The 19882-nt window shown below is 31.8% G+C and overlaps 2 protein-coding genes and 1 non-coding gene across 3 annotated transcripts; 2 read left to right on the top strand and 1 right to left on the bottom strand.

The window, feature by feature from the left end:
• Positions 1-5614: 5614 nt before the first annotated feature.
• Positions 5615-5721, top strand: LOC131176203 (small nucleolar RNA R71). The gene has a single exon (XR_009146328.1). It is a non-coding gene; the product is annotated as a small nucleolar RNA R71 (small nucleolar RNA).
• Positions 5722-12221: 6500 nt separating this feature from the next.
• On the top strand, positions 12222-12919 carry LOC110641393 (uncharacterized). The gene has a single exon (XM_021793093.2). The coding sequence runs from the start codon at positions 12415-12417 to the stop codon at positions 12787-12789; it is 375 nt and encodes a 124-aa protein (XP_021648785.2). The 5' UTR covers positions 12222-12414; the 3' UTR covers positions 12790-12919.
• A 125-nt stretch (positions 12920-13044) lies between these two features.
• LOC131176021 (uncharacterized) lies at positions 13045-13598 on the bottom strand. Its single transcript, XM_058141065.1, has one exon. The coding sequence runs from the start codon at positions 13440-13442 to the stop codon at positions 13230-13232; it is 213 nt and encodes a 70-aa protein (XP_057997048.1). The 5' UTR covers positions 13443-13598; the 3' UTR covers positions 13045-13229.
• Between the last annotated feature and the right edge of the window lie 6284 nt (positions 13599-19882).

The raw sequence follows: 19882 nt of genomic DNA, 5'->3' as shown, positions 1-19882 counted from the left end.
CATGAGAAGTTTCACCAAAAACACATCAATATATTCAAAGTTCATCAAAAGTGCATCACACAAGCATGTAAAAATGGATCCTACATAAAAGACCTTTGAGAGCTATGCCATTTTGACTCAAATTCTGCAAATCAACATTCAGCACATAAAACTCCATAAAATTTGCATGAAGTTGCATCTAACCACAAATGAGAAATGAAATCTCCAAGATTTGCCAAGAAAATGCAACATTTCTACCTTGAATCCTACAACCCCAAAGGAGCTCGAAACTGCAAAAATGACCAACTAACCACCATAATATCATTATAAGCACAAATATTAGAAAATTACCCATCCAACCTCACCAAAAACACAAGTAATCTGCTGCAGATTCTATTATTCTGCTCTGCATAAACCAGATAGCAATTTCAGCAGTTCACCAACCTTTCTCCATTGATATACATCCAATCTCATCAAAAATACAAGTCATTTGCTGCAGACACCCTTTTTTGCTGCAGATTTTATTTTTCCTCTGCATGAACTAGATTGCAGCTCCTGCACAGATTATGCAGCAAAAGCTTATCAGTTCTTTTGAAGGACAAAATTTTTCAAGTTAAGAATTACTTCCCCAACAGTTCACCAGCCTTTCTTCATTGAATTACATCTACAAGGGACAAGATTTAACAATGTCAAAATTTTAAATTTGGGGAGATTTAAGATAAAAAGAAAATTAATGAAAATGAAAGTAAATCAACAAAAGCAAAATAAAAGGACTTGGGATGCCTCCCAAGAGGGCTAATTTATAGTCCTTAGCTGGACTCTTCATGAATTTTACTGAAAAGAGGTGAGGGATTGGAGAGCTTGTAACAGCTTGCTCCTAGTATTGGGTCTCCAGTTATGTAATGCTTCAATCTATGCCCATTGACCTTAAAATTCCCAGATTTTTCACTCCAAATTTCAATTGCTCCATAAGGGAAAACCTTAGAAACTCTATATGGACCAGTCCACCTTGACTTAAGTTTTCCAGGGAACAATTTCAATCTTGAGTTGAACAACAAAACTGAATCACCTTCTTTGAATTCCTTTTTCCTCAGATGCTTATCATGCCAAACTTTAGTTCTTTCTTTGTAAATACGGGCACTTTCATAAGCATCCATCCTCAATTCCTCGAGCTCATTAAGTTGTAACAACCTTTTCTCACCAGCTTGCTTAAGATCAAAATTTAAGGTCTGAATGGCCCAATATGCTCTATGTTCTAGCTCCACAGGTAAATGACAAGACTTACCATACACCAATCTAAAGGAAGTAGTTCCTATAGGGGTTTTGTAGGCAGTCCTATATGCCCATAAAGCATCATCTAGTTTGATAGACCAATCTTTCCTAGAATTGTTCACTGTTTTCTCCAAAATATGCTTGAGCTCTCTGTTAGAAATTTCAACTTGTCCTGAAGTTTGAGGATGGTATGGGGTAGCTATCTTGTGCACTACACCATACTTCCTCATTAAGCTCTCAAATTGCTTATTACAAAAATGGGAACCCCCATCACTAATTATAGCCCTAGGAGCTCCAAATCTGCTCAAGACAAATTTCTTCAAAAATTTTACTACCACTCTAGCATCATTAGTTGGAGTTGCAATAGCTTCCACCCACTTTGACACATAGTCAACCCCAACTAAGATGTATCTATTACCATATGAAGGAGGGAATGGCCCCATAAAATCTATTCCCAAACATCAAATAATTCCACTTCAAGAATATTATTTAGGGCATTTGATCTCTTTTGACAAATTTCCACTCCTTTGACATTTATCTCAATTCAACACTAATTTCATCACATCCTTAAAAATATTTGGCCAAAAGATACCAGCTTGCAAAATTTTACTATTGTCTTAGAGATTCCAAAATGACCTCCATAATCAAGCATGGCAATGATGCAAAATACTCTGACTTCCTCTTCAGAATACATCTTCTAATTAGACCATCACAACATCTCCTAAAGAGTAAAGGGTCATCCCATCTATAAAATTTCACCTCATGCAAGAACTTTTCTTTTGTTGCCATGTCATACCTAGAGGTAAAATTCCACAAGATAGATAATTCACAAAGTCCGCATACCAAGGTAGTTTAGCAACAAGAGAGAAAAGTTGTTCATCCAAGAAAAACTCATCAATAGGGATTTCATCCAATTCTTCACCATCCAATTTCAACCTACTAAGATTATCTAAGAACTACATTTTCAGCTCCTTTCTTATCTCTAATCTCCAAATCAAATTCTTGTAACATCGAATCCACCTAATGAGCCTCGGTTTGGCCTCCTTTACTGAGCAAATACACGATGGTCGCATGATCTGAAAATATAACCACCTTTGAGTCAATAATGTAAGGTCCGAACTTTTCCAATGCAAAGACAATTGCCAAAAATTCCTTTTCGCTTGTTGCATAATTTGTTTGAGCCTCATCCAGTTGTTCTACTAGCATAATAAATAGCATAAGCCTTTTTGTCCTTTCTTTGACCAAGAACAGCCCCAATTGCATAGTTGCTAGCATCACACATAATTTCAAAAGGTAGGTTCCAATCAGATGGTTGCATGATTGGTGCAGTGATAAGAGCTTGCTTCAACTCGCAAAAGGCATCCAAACACTCTTGGTCAAATTCAAATGGTGTGTCATTACTTAACAAATTAGACAAAGGTTTAGCTATTTTAGAAAAATCCTTAATAAAGCGTCAGAGAACCCGCGTGTCCTAGGAAACTTCGAATTCCCTTGACATTGGTAGGAGGAGCCATCTTCTCTATCACTTCAACTTTGGCTTTATCAACCTCTATTCCTCTATTAGACACCAAATGTCCAAGCACTATCCCTTCCTGAACCATGAAATGACACTTTTCCCGCTTTAACACAAGGTCGATTCGCACATCGCAAAATTTTAGAAAGGTTAGCCAAGCATATATCAAATGAAGATCCATAAACGGAAAAATCGTCCATAAAAACCTCCATTATGTCTTCAATGAAATCTGAGAAGATTGCCATCATGCACCTCTGAAAAGTGGCTGGTGCATTACACAACCCAAATGGCATCCTTCTATAAGCAAAGGTTCCATATGGACAAGTAAAAGTGATTTTCTCTTGATCATTTGGATGGATAGGGATTTGAAAAAAACCTGAATATCCATCTAAATAGCAAAAGTAAGAATGCCTAGCTAGTCTTTCCAACATTTGATCAATGAAGGGAAGTGGAAAGTGATCTTTTCTAGTGGCAACATTTAATTTTCTGTAATCTATGCACATTCGCCAACTAGTCACTGTTCTGGTGGGAATTAATTCATTATTTTCATTTTTGACAACTGTCATTCCACCCTTTTTTGGAACAACATGTACTGGGCTCACCCAAGTACTGTCTGAGATGGGATATATGATCCCTGCATCAAGCAACTTCAAAATTTCCTTTTTAACAACTTCTTTCATATTTGGGTTCAACCTCCTTTGATGTTCAATAGATGGTTTACAATTTTCTTCCAAAATGATTCTATGCATGCAAAAGTGTGGGCTTATTCCCTTAATGTCATCTATGGTGTATCCCAAAACTTTCCTAAATTGTCTCAATACTCTTAACAACTTATCAGCCTCTAAAGTACTCAAATTTGCATTTACAATTACTGGATAAGTGTTATTAGTGCCAAGAAATTCATACCTGAGCTGAGAAGGAAGTTGCTTAAGTTCTACCTTAGGTGCATCTTCTTCCTTGAATGATGGTTGCTTAAATTCTGCTTTTTCCTTTTGTGTGAGTTGAAAACTGGAGCAGAAATGAATGGTGGACTTCCCTCTAAGTGTTGAGCATATGCAGCTACATGAGGGTTGTTATAATCTATGCCTCCTCCATGAACCAAACAATTTTCAAGTGGATCTTCTGGATATTTCTTTCTGAAGTGTTCTTCAACTAGCTCATCAATGATATCAACTCTCAAGCAAGTATCAGCTTCAGAATGATGCTTTTTCATAGTGTTATTAATATTGAAAATTAACTGCTCTTCACCAACTCTAAGAGTAAGCTTTTCTCCTTTCACATCAATCAACGCTCCTGCTGTAGCTAGAAAGGGTCTCCCCAAGATAATTGGAATATTAGAATCTTCCTCCATGTCCAAGATGACAAAGTCAACAGGTATATAGAACTTTCCAACCTTCAGGGGCACATTCTCCAAAATCCCTTCAGGATACTTGATTGTTCTGTCAGCTAACTGAAGAGAAATGTGGGTTGGCTTTAGATCTCCCATGTTGAGCTTTTCATAGATAGAAAGGGGCATAAGGCTAACACTGGCCCCTAAATCACATAGAGCTTTTGTAGAACAAGACTCTCCAATGTGGCATGGAATTGAAAAACTCCCTGGATCCTTAAGCTTTGGAGGAAGTTTCCTTTGGAGGATAGCACTACATTCTTCCTCACAAAGCTACAGCTTTCATCATCTTCAAGTTTTCTCTTGTTTGAGAGAATTTCTTTCAAGAATTTTGCATAAGAGGGCATTTGTGAAAGAGCATCAACAAAAGGCACATTTATGTAAAGTTTCTTCAAAACCTCTAAGAACTTCCCAAATTGCCTATCAAGCTTGGCTTTGTGAAATCTTTGTGGAAAGGGAAGTTGTGGCTTGTAGGGCTCAGGAGGTATATACTTCTCTTCTTTTTCTTCAAATTTCTCCTTACATTTTTCTGCACTCTCTTATTTTTCACTCCCATCAGTTCCTTTTTCATTTTCTCTCTTCTCACTGTTTTCACTCTTCTCATCATTTATAACTTTTCCACTTCTTAAAGTAATAGCTTGACACTGCTCTCTTGGATTTTCTGGTTGACTTGGAAGCTTTCCAAAAGATTTGGCACTTGAGGAAGATGCTTGTTGTGCAATCTGGTTTTCCAAAGATTCACATTGTGTGTTTGCATCTGCTCCAGCCTTGCTTTCACCTCTCTCATCTCCTCATCATGCTTATTTTGGTTGGCAAGAATCATTGCAATAAAGCTTGATGGTGGAATTTCGTTCTTCTTGCTTTTGGTGGAGGGTTCATATTTTGGGCTGAAAATTAGGCAGTGGTTGCCTATTTTGCTAATATGGAACTTGACTCTGCTGTTGTGGTTGAAAATTCTGATTTTGAACTTGATTTTGCTGATTTCCCCATGAAAAGTTGGGATGATTCCTCCAATTTGGATTGTAAGTTTGAGAATAAGTATTCCCCATTTGCTTATTTCCATAATTACCAACATATGCTGCTTGTTCTCCATAATCTACTCCACAGCTGGTTGTTTCCTCTGCATAAGCCACTTGTTGTGAACTTCCAACTGATGATGATGAACTAACCAACATACTCAAATCTTCCATCTTCTTAGCAAGGACATTTGTAAGTGCATCAAACTTTGCATTAATCATGTTGAATGGATCAAGATCATACATTCCAAAGACTTGCCTTTTTGAGTTGGAGCTGGTCCTCTTGGACTACTCCAAAGATGAGTATTCTTTGCAATTTTCTCCAATAGCTCATAAGCTTCATCTTCATGCTTTATAATAAATTCTCCTCCTGTTTGAGCATCAATAATTCCTCTGATTGCAGGAGTGACATTTGTGTAAAAATTTTGATTTATCATCCATTTTGGAATGGCATGATGTGGGCATAATCTTTCCAATTCTTTCCATCTCATCCATGACTCATAAAGAGTTTCATCTTCTCTTGGTCTGAAAGCTGTCATTTGATTCCTCAATTCTTGAGTTTTTCCAGGTGGAAAATATTGTGCAAGAAATGCATCAGTGAGTTGCTCCCAATTCGTAATGGAGTTGTGAGGTAAAGAATCAAGCCAATCCAATGCTCTATCTTTCAAAGAGAATGGGAATAGCTTCAATCTTGCTGCATCATCAGACACTCCAGGTTGCTTTTGCATATCACAAATCATAGCAAACTTCTTCAAGTGTGTGTGTGGATTTTCAGAAGGATGTCCTCCAAATTGAGAATTTTGAATCATTTGAAGAACTCCAAAATCCATCTTGTAACTGTTTGCATCAATCCTTGGTCTTGCTATGCTCTCTCTCAAATCATCAAAACGTGGAAAAGCATGGTCCATCATACTTCCCCTAGGCACGTTTGCATTAACTACCTCTTCACCATGGGCTGCATTTTCATTATTTTGACCATTTCCAGCATTACCAACATCAATTCTAATTCTTTCATCAGCCATGTCTGCTTCTAATTCAGTTTCTCTCGAAGCTTCTTTCCTTTTTCTGGTTTCTTTCTTGTTGGCCTTACAAAATTTCTCAATTTCAGGATTGAACAGTAAGGTTGTGTCACTTGAGCTTCTAGCTCTTCTCATAAAAGATTAAAGTACCTGAAAAAAAGAACAAACAAACACAAAATGAAAAGATAACAAAGATAAAACTAAAAACAACTAAAATAATCAAGAATTCAATCTTAAACAAACAACTCCCCGGCAACGGCGCCAAAAACTTGATGCGTCCCAACCGCAAGTGCACGGGTCGTACAAGTAGTATAGAAAAATATCGATCCCACGAGGAGTTGTGTTAATGATTGAATTTTCGATATAAAAGTTGACTAAATTGAAGTATTCATAAAATTAAAATAATGAATTAATGGGTAATGGAATACGAAATCTAAATGTGCAAATTTAATATTCTATTCAACAATGTATTAATTAAACTAAAATTGCATCAAATTGAAATAAGCAAGTTCAAATATGGCAAGATTTAAAATGGTAAGTAATTAAATTCGATTAGAAATTAACAATGGTAAAAAGGCGATTCCGGAGTTCGGGATTTCATATTCGAGCTATTTTGGGATTTTAAATTGGTTATCCAATCTTATGAAACTAATGGGTTTTAAGGAGATTAATTCTTAAATCCTTTGAATTCCCTTTCGAGTGAGACAAAGAGTGCCTTAATCAAACTAATCCTACTTTCGTGGAGTTAGAATTAATTAAGACCCATTAAGTTCTTTAATTAATCTGTGAATCCTCTTAATCCTTAGCCTATTTCTAGGTCTAAGTTAATTAAGTCCAATTTCTTGATTATCTATCACAAGGCCTTCTCCTTTCGGTGCTTCAACCATGGATTAAGAACATAACTTAATGGGATCCTACACTAAGCATGTCATTTAGCATACAAGAAATGAATAAAACTCATTAAGACCACAAAATATGGATTACCCAATCAAAATCCACAAAATATCTCAAATATTACAACCCTTACTCCAGAATCAAAAGTAAACTACTCACTATCCATAATGCTTACAAGATATGATGAGTTTAAATGGAAATAAAGTTTTAATCTAAGCTAAGAAGTAAGGAATTAAACACTAGAAATGTAGAAAAGTGTAAAGAAAGAAAGAAATCTGCAAATCTTAGTTGAAAATGGTGTGGAAGGTGAAAATGACTCCTCAAATTCTGCTTAGCCTCCTCCTTTTTTTCTTTGCTCCTTGTCTCCCTAAAATGAGAAAATGGGACTATTTATAGCATTTTTCTGACATGGAGCCCTAAAATAGTATGTTCTAGGAGGAATTATTTGAGAGAATCTCCTGCCAGCTCATTAATGAACTCTTCAAGGGACTGCATAAGTGGACTGCATAAGTTATGCAGTCCCTTATGCAGTTTTCGGCTGGTTCTGGGTCACTTATGCGAAGCTGCATGACTTGGTGCATAGGTTATGCACAATTTCGTGAATGTGCATAAGGGAGGCGAGAATGTGCATAGGCTATGCAGTCTCCTTATGCACATTTCGGTTGGTTCTGAAACAGTGATTTTTCTCCTTATGCAGATCTGCATAGCTTATGCGGCAAGTTATGCACAATTTGGTCAATGCATATTTCAGCTTGAAAACTTGTTTTTGACATCTTTTTGCTGTAGAAGACACTCCTCAATGGCAAAATTCTCTTTAGTCCTTCAAAAACACCATTTTTCCTACAAAACAAAGTAAAAATTACAAATTAGTGCAAAATTGACAACTATGAAAAACTAACTAATTAACTAATGAGATTAGCTAAAAATGACTAATAATCAAATAAAATGGCTATAAAATTAGACCTAAATGACTATGCAAAATGTATGCATCAGGGCTAAAATGTAATTTTCTAAAATTATGAGCATTAACTGTTTTGGAGGGTCCAGGAGGGGCCATATGATGATGATGAGATGTGGATGTGGGATTTGTGTTTTGAAAGTGTTATTTAAGTCGACTAAGTATAGGAGAAACTCTGTCGAATTTTTTGCAAAACTGAGGATTTATCATTTGACTCTTCGAAGTTTTGCTTGAATAAATATTGACAAATTTTTGATATAATGTTTAGGTGAGCCAGGCCAGCCTTGCTCCTCCACCCAGCTGCCTCAATAATCAACAGTTAATTTGTGAATAAATATTAACTTTATTTACAATTTCAATATCATTATATATATTCAAGGTATACTCAAGCATTACATGTAAATATATGTATGTTGTTAAATATTAGACATGTTCTATGTTGTATTTTTTTATTTGAAAAATGGATGTGAATGTCGCATTTGGGTAATTTGGAGTTGTGTGCGTGTGTTAGTGTGCATATGGTGTGGTGTGATGGATATGCATAGCATGAGCAAATCAACTTGAGCTAGTCTCGCTTGGGGCCCGGTCTTTTTTGAGAAAGTCAGAGTGAGTATAGCTTTGAGTTGATTTCGTTGACCCCTATAGTTGGATTATTAAGCGAAAATTCGACTTAAGTTGATCTCGCTAGCAGATCTTGGATTAAGAGAGTTGTATAGGGTATCAACTTCCATATGTATATATCTGTTGTGATGTATCGAGGTGTGTGAGTGCTCCAAATTATTATTTGTGCGAATATTGTTTGAATTTGGTGAAAATTATTGATTGGTGTTGCATTTCATCATTAGGGATGTATTAGGACTAAATAGTTATAGAAATTGTTTTTAAAATCAATATCTTACTCTATGAGTTAAACGCTCACTCTTGTTCACCCCATTTTTTCAGGATACAGGAGAGCTTATTATTGAGTTTAACCTGTTTCCTACCTCGAAGGTCCACTAGTTGTGATTTTCGTATTTTGTATTGTTAAATTTGAATTCTAGACCTCCACATATGTAGAACCATTTTATTTAGTTTGGGACTGTAAGATTAATTAATTTGAGTTGTAACTTATTAATCTATGTATGTGTAATATGTGGATGGATGACTATATTGGATGAGGGAGTTGGTCTCCCATTTAATTTTATATTGACTGTGGATGATTATAGGGGTGAGTTGAACTCCTCAAATGGCTTTATTTTGATATTACAGGTCGGGTGAGTTAAGAGTTTCTCGTTAAATTATCAATGTTACGATCGGACTCTGTTTAATTGATTTTTTAAAATTGGGCTCAAATATGGACTTCATGGATGGATTAGAGATTAGTTGGGCTTACTACTAGCTTCAGGGCCTTATACTGATCCAAATTTTAATGCCAGTCAGGCCTGTCGAATGGGGTCGTGACACAGTCTAATTTAATAATTTTTTAAAACCACTCAAGAAGGAAATTATTATGTTATATTAATAAATTATTTAAAAAAAAGTATTATATGAGATTTTTTTTATTAAGAAATTTAAATTTAAATTTTATTTAATAAGACTCATAAAAAAGTTATGAAATTAAAAAAATTAATCATACAAGTCGCTTGTTAATTAACTTACATGTCCCGTCAATGCTATTAATAAAAATTTTTCTCTCAATTTTCGATTGTAAGAAAAGCAATTTAATTAATAAAAATCACAATTTATCATATAGTAAAGACTCAATTACTATAAAATAAGTATGCAAAAGAATTAAAACATCAATTCATCTTGATTTTAGTTGAATATGGTTTCAATCCGATTTTAATTTAAAACTAATATTAATTTCATTAATGATTTATTTTTGTTTTCTTATACATTTGATCACATTACCTTATATTAATTGGTTTTATTTTTTTTAATTATGTTAATTTCTTGTACTTATATTAATTATATATATTTTTTATGTTCTTAATTATGTTATAATTATAAGTAATTAAAATATTTTCCCATAATTGTTTTATCAAATTTCCTTATATCATTTTCTTAATAATTTTATATTTATACTTAATTAAAAATTTTCTTCAATAATTTGGTTAAATTGTTTTAAATGTATTGAAAGTATTAATTAAAAAAAAATCCTTCTATAATAAATTTCACTTAATTTTTAAATTTAAATACTTAATTTTTTATTTTTTTGGTCGAATTAGATTGTTAATTGCAATTCAATTTAAAATTTAATAAAAAAAGAATGGAAACTAAACTCTCTTAATTTAAAACTAATTTAAATCCATAAAACTATTAGTTGATTCTGATGTCCATTTTAATTGGACTCATTTTAGTCGAATTTCATCTGCCCCATGTGTGATTGTGTGAAATAAGAAAATCTTCAAATTAAACCAAAACTCCTTATACTAAGGATAGTAACGTGGTAAGTATCTGCGAATCCGATTAATACATTTAATACTTGAATGTGTCCCAAATTAATTAAAATTTATTTTTAATTATTTGAATTTATTTTAAATTTAATTATTATTATTACTCTAAAAACACTCGAATTTATTTAATTTTATTTATTTTAATTAATAATATACATTAAAAAATATTTCTATTAATAATTCAGAATTTAAAAATTTTAACAATTCTCTCTAAAGTATTTAAATTCTATTTATTTAAAATATAATACATAAAAATTTCTAAATGTTATTATAAAAAATACATATTTTAATATTTAATTAATTATTTATATAAATAGAATAGATAATAAATATTTAATACTAAAAATTTAAATCTATTGTAAATATTATTTTTAAAATTTAAATTTATTTTAAATTTAATAATATATTATTTACATTTATTGTATTAAAGTTCGATCATGTTGAATATAACTACAAATACTCAACTTATTGTGATCGCTAATCGGTAGTTATGCTTATAACGTGGCAGGTTCCTAGTCCTAAAGGTCTAAAGGGAAGGCAATCAAGGCATAAAAAATGATTGACGTTCACCTTTAAGAAGTGAAAGAGTATCGGAGCCAAGCCTTCTTTTATATATCTATATATTTAAAATTATTCATATTTATAATAAAAAAAATTATTTTTTATTGTATTAACTATAAATTATATTTGATATATTATACCCCTATTGAATTTAAAAAAAAATAATATTCAATGATGTGAGATAAATCAAGGCTATTAAGCATATGTTTAGTATTAAATGTAGAGGTTTAAAATTATTTTTTTAAAAAATTATTTTAAATGTTATTTAAAAAATAATTTTAAAAAATAATTTTATTAATTTAATATTATTATGATTAAAATTTATAAATTTACTTTTAAATTATTTTTTAATTAATAATATTTTAAAAAATAATTTTCTTAACTACAGCTCTTACAATAATCAAACTTAAAACCTCGCTGCGAGTGATGGGCAGCAAAATCTTACCCACATCAAGACTGGAAAAAATAGTGGCCTCCAATACCGCAAATTTTTTAAAAGCCATAATGCGCGGCTAGTTGCCAGTTTTTAAGGGCGTATTTCAAGTGTCCCTTTTATATTTGTACCAAACAATTAATTAAAGGCAATTAAAGGAATAAAAGTAGTTAATGCTTAATTAAACTAATGGAATAATCCAATTCCAATATTGCTAATTATTATTTAAGCAGCTTGAATCAGATGGACCCACCTTCATCTTTCAATCCATTTTACTTCACTAGCACTTGCAGTGGACGTCTTTTTCAAAAGTTTATAAAAAAACTGGTGTCATCATAATCATAATAATGAATGGTGATGGTGCCTTCCACCAATGAATACTGTGCCTAATGGCCCTGCTATGCATCAACTTAATTGTAATCCAAGCCCCTTGGTCCTTGACATCTATTTAGAAATCGCCTGACAGATTATGATTCACTTTCTGATTGAAACCGTCGATTGGACTTGATTTTGATTTGAAATGATTTTGATTTGAAATAATTTTAATTTAAAATTATTTTAATTTAATTTTAGATATTATTAAATTATAATAAATTTATAAATATTATCTATTTTAATTTATAATGTAAAATATTAAAAAGACTTAAATATACATAAGAAATTGAAAAAAAAAAAAACATATGTTATAATCGAGCCAATTCTCAATTAGAATCACCTATTTAGACCCGCCGGTTTTAGATCTGGTTCAAGGAGGAAGTGCCCTTAGCTAGCTCCCTTAACCCAACTTAGAACCAATTCAAAGTCCAAAACCATTGACTTGAGCCGATCTTAATCCGATTCACAAGCCAAAATGGCCTTCGGCCGGGCTAAAGTGATGCTCTCGAACTCTCTTTGCCTTATCCAACGTACCAACAAGAAGCTCTAAAATTGTTGATATAAGATACTTCATGCTCTTTTGCTTTATTGGAATGAATCCTATTCCTTCCCTATCTTCAAAGCTTTTTACTTTTTTTATATATCCTTTGCTTGGTTCTTCTCCTCCTCCTTTGAACGAGGGGTTTCAACTTTCAAGGCCTAAAAGTAGCAGAGAAGAGAGGATTAAGGGTTTGAAGAGCATGAACGACTGGGCTGCTCCTTTGATAGCTGCTGCGCTGTTTGCATTTCTATCACCAGGATTGGTGTTTCAAATTCCTGGGAAAGAAGGACCTCTTGATTTCATGAAAATGAAGACCAGTATAGCTTCCATATTCGTACACATGGTGATCTATGGTTTGCTTCTTATTTTATTTCTTGTTATCCTTCACATCCATCTCTATGTCTAGGATTTGCCAAATAACACTTCTGCTGAAGATATATTTTCTGCTGAAGATATATTTTCTGCTCTAGCTACTAGTTCTTGGGTTCATTTTTGTTCTTCTCTTTTTGTTTAATAAAGTTGCAGAATTCCTACAAGTTTCTCTGCTTGTTAATTATGCTTTCCAGCAATTCTTGTCAATTTCTAAAAATAAAATTTAAATATAAATTGAAAAATAGTGAAAAGTATATAAAACTGCTAAAATTGTAAGTTGATATAATAATTTCTCAAAACTGCATGAGATAAATTGATTAAATTGAGTACATAAAACCAGTGATTATCACAATCATCCCTACGTTTGATTCTTACAGCAAATTTATAGTACCAGCACAAATCCTGAGATTTGGTAGACAAGAAATTAAATTCCAAACATGAAGGCAGATTACAGTGGAAGAAATTGAAGAGGGGCTATGAACCAATATACATGTGCACTCCAACAGCTAACAAGAAGATACAAATCAGAGAAAAATAAAGAATAGAGTGAACCAGTATGGAAACTCCACTCGTCTGAAAGTTTCCGAACTCGATGAATCGGTGACGACCTGGGATCTGAATCAGCAAACCTGGAGTTAAAATTATAAATAGCACCACTGCAACGAACACTGGTCCCCAATCCGACATCGTTTCTCTCTATGCAGAGTGATCACTCTCAATAAGTGAAAATGGAATTGGGGGAGAAGACATGATTATAAAGTATTAATTGCTTTAGGAAGAAGAGAGAAAGATTTGATGAGCAGGGAAAAGCGAAGGTTAGAGGATGAAGCTATTCCAATTCTGATTCACATTTTCATGAAGGAAACTTCCGCGTAAATACTCAATTGGTAAAAACAAGAAATGAGTACAACATCACAACCAATATAAAAGTTAATTTAAATTTATATAATTATATATTTAATTAGAGTGTTTATAAAGAACTATTAAATATTTAACTTGAGTTAAATGAAGATAATATAATAAAGCAATTGATAAATTGATTTATATGTATATAATATTTATAAACACTTAAATAAAAAGTTACCGTTTAACTTATTTTTTTATTTACAAATTTAATTTATAAGTTTGAAAATATTATAAATAAATAAATTTATTTTTAGAGTTTATAAGTTGATTAATCAACATATAAGTTAAGATAATTTTCTGAAAATATTTTTGATTTAGCAACATTGTTATTAAAATCAGACTAAATTGGCTAGTCGGATCAGATTAATTGGGAATCGGCCACTGGTCTAACTTGGTTCTCTTAAAAACCATGTGCTCTGAGCCAAATTGAACAAGTTGGTTAATTGGATGAATCGATGAACTCAGCCAGTTTTAAACCAATCAACCGAATCAAATCAATTGGTCTGATCAGACAATAAAATAAATGAGAACACAATTTGAACTCAAGGTCCCTCACTCACAGCTGGATATATCAAACCACTTCAGCTACATATGCTGAATTTGCCCATTTATTTCCTCAAAAACATATAGATATATTCTTCATTGTCTTAAATATTTTTTTAATGTTATTTCGTTAAATATTAAATATAAAAAATCTAAATTATTTTTAAACTTTTGTTTCCCATTAAAATTTAAGTAAATGATTTTAATTACTATTTATAAAATATATCAAACTACTAGTTATAATTATACATTATTTTTATTAATATTTTTAAAGTAAATAATAATTTTATAATATATTTAATATTATACCTGTTAAATTTCGGTTCAACTTCGGTTGAATCTCTTTAATCGTTGATTGACCGGCCGAGTTTAAAAACCTTGTTCAGCAGTGATTTCAACGGTGCAACGGTCAGAACCTGCGTGGGCCGAGCCCAACAGTTTTCATGACTGTCTTCTTAACCACCCGGACAATGGGACGCATCCAACGCTCTAGCAAATCTAACATCGTTACGTGTCCAAATTTTAGATCTGTTCATTGCCCGGCCCAAAAAGGTGACGGGCTTACTGGAGTCGATATTACTTATTAGAAAATGAATATTACCTACCGTGTTTTAATAATTAATGATTTTCTTCTCCTTTAATATATTTTTCTTATTTATTATGCTTTACTTTAAAACCACATTATAATTGAATCAATGGAGTTTTTCTAGAAAAACTTAATATTATTAATTATATAATTATAAAAAAAATCATAGTCGAAGGATATTATAAAACTGTGTACAAAATTTTATTTACACATAATTATGATGAAAATATATAATAATTAAAAGATCTCAATATTCATATTTAGATAAAATTCAATTAAAGCTTGAAATTATTTATTAAATAAACTCAAATATCCATTAAATAATCACAAATGATTATTTTTCACATGCAATGATATTCTGCTAGCACCCCCACTTCCATAATAATAATAATAATAATTTCCTGATAAGTGTTATATATATGAAATTGAATTTTATTTTCTATAAAAACTTTAGATCAATTTAATTTTATATTCTTTTATTTATTTTGTGAATTAATAATTTGATATAATAAATGTTAATTAATTAATTAAAATTATTCATTAAAAAAAATATGACACATGCTGAATTGAGTTTTGTTATTGGGTATGCCAGTTTTAGGTGGGACAATTTTTAATGCTTTGGCACAAAAGCTAAACCAGCTCATCAATTGCGACCTTTTTTCTTTCTATACTTGGCGGTGGCCCAGCACTACTTGATTAACTTTGACGAGAAAGCAAAATTTACCCTTATTTTCCAGAAAAAAGAATTGCAAGCTACCCCAAATTGTCACTCTTATTATTTTATTATTATTTATATATATTGTGAATAAAGATTTCGAGGTTTTGTTTTTTCTCTTGGAATGTTTAATGGGCTCTAATTAATAATTATGATATAAATAGCTTATATGTTATATAATAAAAAGAAAAAAAAAATTCATATTATTAAAATATTATAGTATTTATAACGTGAGAAAGAATAATTTCAATAAAATAGAAATTAGAGGAAAAAAGATGAGGAAGTAAAAATTACAAAATTATATATATTTAAATAAATAATATAATTTTATAATGACACTTGACATGTATATATATGAAATAGAATAATTATTTTATTTTACTTTTTATAAATAAATTATTAATATATATATATTTTAATAATTATATGTGTCTATTATAAACAGACATATCTTGTATATAAACAGTTACAACTATTAAAAGAAGTGCTTTAATAGATATATCTGTTATAAATAGACATATTTATTATATATAAATAGACACAATTATTAGAAGTATTATAATAGATGTGTTTGTTATAAATAAATATGTCTATTACATAAAAACAGTTATAACTGTTAGAAGAAATGTCATAATAGATGTGTCTGTTAATAAACAGATATATTTATTACACAAAAATAGTTATATCTATTAGAAGAATTACCAATTTAAAATAAATAATCATATCTGTTAGAATTTAAAGAAACAAATGTATCTATTTAAAAGGGGTATGATAATTTCTCATTGTCTATGAATATATATGAGTCACTGAATTCATTTATACGCTTGTTTTATTTTTTCTTCTTCTCTTTTTGTCTCATTAAATCTGATTTATAAATAAGAAAAATTTTCAAAAATTATTATCTATAGGTTTCTGACTTATTATGTTATAAAGGTATACTATCATAACTTTATAGCAATAAGGTGGGGTGATTAATACTTTAAAAATAATAATTTATCATATTTTAAAATCTATTTTATACTCACTGTACACATTAGAATAATCCAAAGCTGGATTAGTAAATGAAGTACAAGAGAAAAGTTAATCTCGAATTAAGAAATATATTTTTATTTTTATCAATTTAACTTAATTAATAATAATAAATTAATTTAATTATAAAAATAAAATAAAAAATAAATGTCAAATATAATAAAATATTAATCCCTGCTATGCTTTATTAATTAGAGAATGATTTTATTTGCATTTTTTCAACAGGGAAAAATATTATTAACGCTTGAGAATTAACAACCCTTTCCTTTTCTTCTATTTATTGTTTAAAAGGGATTTGTGATTGAGCAGAAAAGCCCGCGGTTACTATCGGCTGCTTTTACTTTTTTTTTTTTTTTTTTTTTCTTGAAGAAATATTAACATATTTGACACGTGATTTTCATTATATTTTTTTATGGGGAAAATGACAAGATTGATGAAATGTGACAATAAGATAGTTTCAAAGTATATTGACCAAATTAGACAAGTGGGAAATAAAAGATTGCCCTCATTACTATCTGCTTCACTCATTTATTAATTTTCATTTAATTCTTATATATATATATATATGTATGTATAAATTTAGAATCTTTTATCCACTGTTAGATCAATTTTATTAACGTTTTAATTTTATTTTTAATTTTACATTATATTTTTTTATGAAATTTTGTTAGCGGAGAACTCTTTAATCTAGACAGAACATAACAATACTTATGCGGTGTCAAGATAATAACTTCATCATGGCTTCATAAATCTTAAGACTGTGCTCTTTTGTATTATTATATAGAGTCAGATTAAGGTGACCATAGCAAATGATCATTGAACTAACATTTTTTTATGCACAGAATTCCCATTGTGGAGACAAGTGTGGAGTATAATTATATCTTTGATGGAGGGTAGTATGAATATAACATGAACTATGAACTTTTGGGGGAGAGATAGGATTTAGAAGGCTATGAGAATAAAAAGAATAGCTAGAGTTTTATTACATTTTGCAACTTGGTGATACAACCATCCTCTTTTTATAGAAGGAGGGGGAAGAAAAAATAAAAGTTAAATAGTATTACAAAAGGTGGCATTTATCACATTTTATACAATATCAAGCTTATGACAAAATAGCCTACACTAGGATAAATTCAAAATAGGGTAGCCATACATCTTTGACCATCAATATAAATTCAAACTAGTTATGACAACAGAGCATACTTTTTGACTAACAACAGAGAAACACGTGACTTCTGCATATGTGCACATAGTAGGTGAGACTTTTCGATTTTCTGGACATCTCTTGGTACTGTTGAGTTAAAAAGAATTCTAATTAGGACTCAGATTATTATTATAATAGTCTGAGTCATCAGAATCGATATCTTTGCCATAGAGATCCTTTTACCAAGAGTTTTCAGGTTCTTCAAAGGGCTTGTTTTCAGTATCCATATCTTTTGGGTCTTAGAAATCTTGTCATATCTCTAAACTGTAATCTAAAACTTCCTCAGGCTTTGCTTTTGGACCTATAGAGGTTGATTCAAAAATTTGGGCCTTTGGTCTAAAGTGGTTGAGCTCATGTAGATAGGCTGTTATTTCCTTTCTAAGAATAGTGGAGGTGTTTCTTGTGGTGACAAACTTGTAATAAGCCTTATATTTGTAGATTAAATTTTGAGTCCAGATTATCCCTTCAGGATTTTTAAAGAAAGGACGATGCAAGATGAACAGTGAGCAGAATTGCATGCCATCTTTTGATGATCTATGCCACAGACCATTATAACTGATGATCTTTTTTAATTCATTGTACCAATAAGGGATTGGCTTGAACCATTCAAGAAATTTCCATATTATTTTTCTCTGATTGCTCTTATCATTGAGAAAATAGTACATGGGAGTAGCGGGGCTTCAAAACCAATGGCATAGAGGATCATCATGCATTATAAGAACCATTTTTCTTCAAGTAACAGAACATCTGTGGGACTGAAACAAAAGACTATGAGAAATAAAGCATCTAGATAGAACTGAGTTTGTAACGCCCCTGCTCCAACCACTAGAGGAATTGTCTGCTTTGGCCCATCCCATCCTGAGCCTCACAGTTTTGTCCTATAGGTGGAATTGAGAGCTTTCCTTGGAGATCACCCATCCTAGTATTTTTCTCAAGCGAGCAAGCTTAACCCTAGAGTTCTTTCAACTCTCTAGGCCATTTCACCAAAAGGTGCATCTAGTGATTAGTTTCTCCCATTTTAATGTATGATTCAATTCATTCCTGTGCCCCGCATTTCACTACCCTAGGTAGCCTCACCATCCTAGAAGCCTGCTGGGAGTTTACTCTCTTATGCCACTCCCCCCCTCATTAGACCGCTTTCCCAGGTCGAGTCATTACAGGCCCACCAGCTTCCGCTTGATTCGTCCTTGAACCACATATCTACTAGAGGGGGTTCAGCTCTGATACCATCTATAATGCCCATGCTCTAACCACTAGAGGAATTGTCTGCTTTGGCCCATCCCATCTTGAGCCTCACGGTTTTGTCCCATAGGTAGAATGGAGAACTTTCCCAAGAGGTCACCCATCCTAGCATTTCTCTTAAGCGAGCACACTTAACCCCGGAGTTCTTCTAACTCTCTAGGCTATTTTACTAAAAGGCGCCTCTAGTGATTAGTTTCTCCCATTTTAATGTATGATTTGATTCATTCTTGTGCCTTTCATTCCACTACCTTAGGTAGCCTCACCATCCTAGAAGCCTGCCGAGAGTATACTCTCTTATGCCACTCCTCGCCCTCATTAGACCACTTTTCCGGGTCTAGTAGTCACAGAGTTTGATTGTCCTTGTATTGTTTGAGGACATTGATAAGTTTTGAAAATGAAATAGGTGATTTCTTGTAAATTCAACTATTTGGGACAGGGTCATTGTGGCGTGCATTCAAGCAGAAATGTTTCCACTGCTGGGATGAGGAATTGTAGGATTTGAGTTTTAGATGAGCTGGAGGAGCCTGCCATGAAGATGAGTGGGATTGTTTAGGGAGAAGTGAAGAGGGATATGTTTGGAGGTTTGGTGAGAAGATTCAGAATAAGATTGAGATGTCCTTTTATATACTGGACGATATAGTCATATATATCAAACCAGCTTTTGAGCCTCAACAGTTGTGATTCTGGAAGAGTCTTATTTTTAAAATGAAGTACCTTTGGAAAATATGAATTATCCATCACTATTAGAAAATGATGGCCAATGAGATGAAATTCAAATTTTTTAATTTCATTCTTAATGGCTAGGATTTCCTTGTAAATCGTGTGATAGTGTTTTATAGACCTTTGAATTGTCCACTTGCATGAACACAAATTTGTCATTTTCCATCGAGTTTTTCAAGTAA

Source organism: Hevea brasiliensis, chromosome 18 (assembly GCF_030052815.1).
Source record: "Hevea brasiliensis isolate MT/VB/25A 57/8 chromosome 18, ASM3005281v1, whole genome shotgun sequence".
NCBI classification, from domain to species: domain Eukaryota; kingdom Viridiplantae; phylum Streptophyta; class Magnoliopsida; order Malpighiales; family Euphorbiaceae; genus Hevea; species Hevea brasiliensis.
Note: the sequence above shows the minus strand (reverse complement) of the source record. Positions and strands in the feature narration are given on the sequence as shown.

Excerpts from the sequence above, each read along its gene's own strand:
- LOC110641393 (XM_021793093.2), top strand. The coding sequence starts at position 12,415 with ATGCTCTTTTGCTTTATTGGAATGAATCCTATTCCTTCCCTATCTTCA.
- LOC131176021 (XM_058141065.1), bottom strand. The coding sequence starts at position 13,442 with ATGTCGGATTGGGGACCAGTGTTCGTTGCAGTGGTGCTATTTATAATT.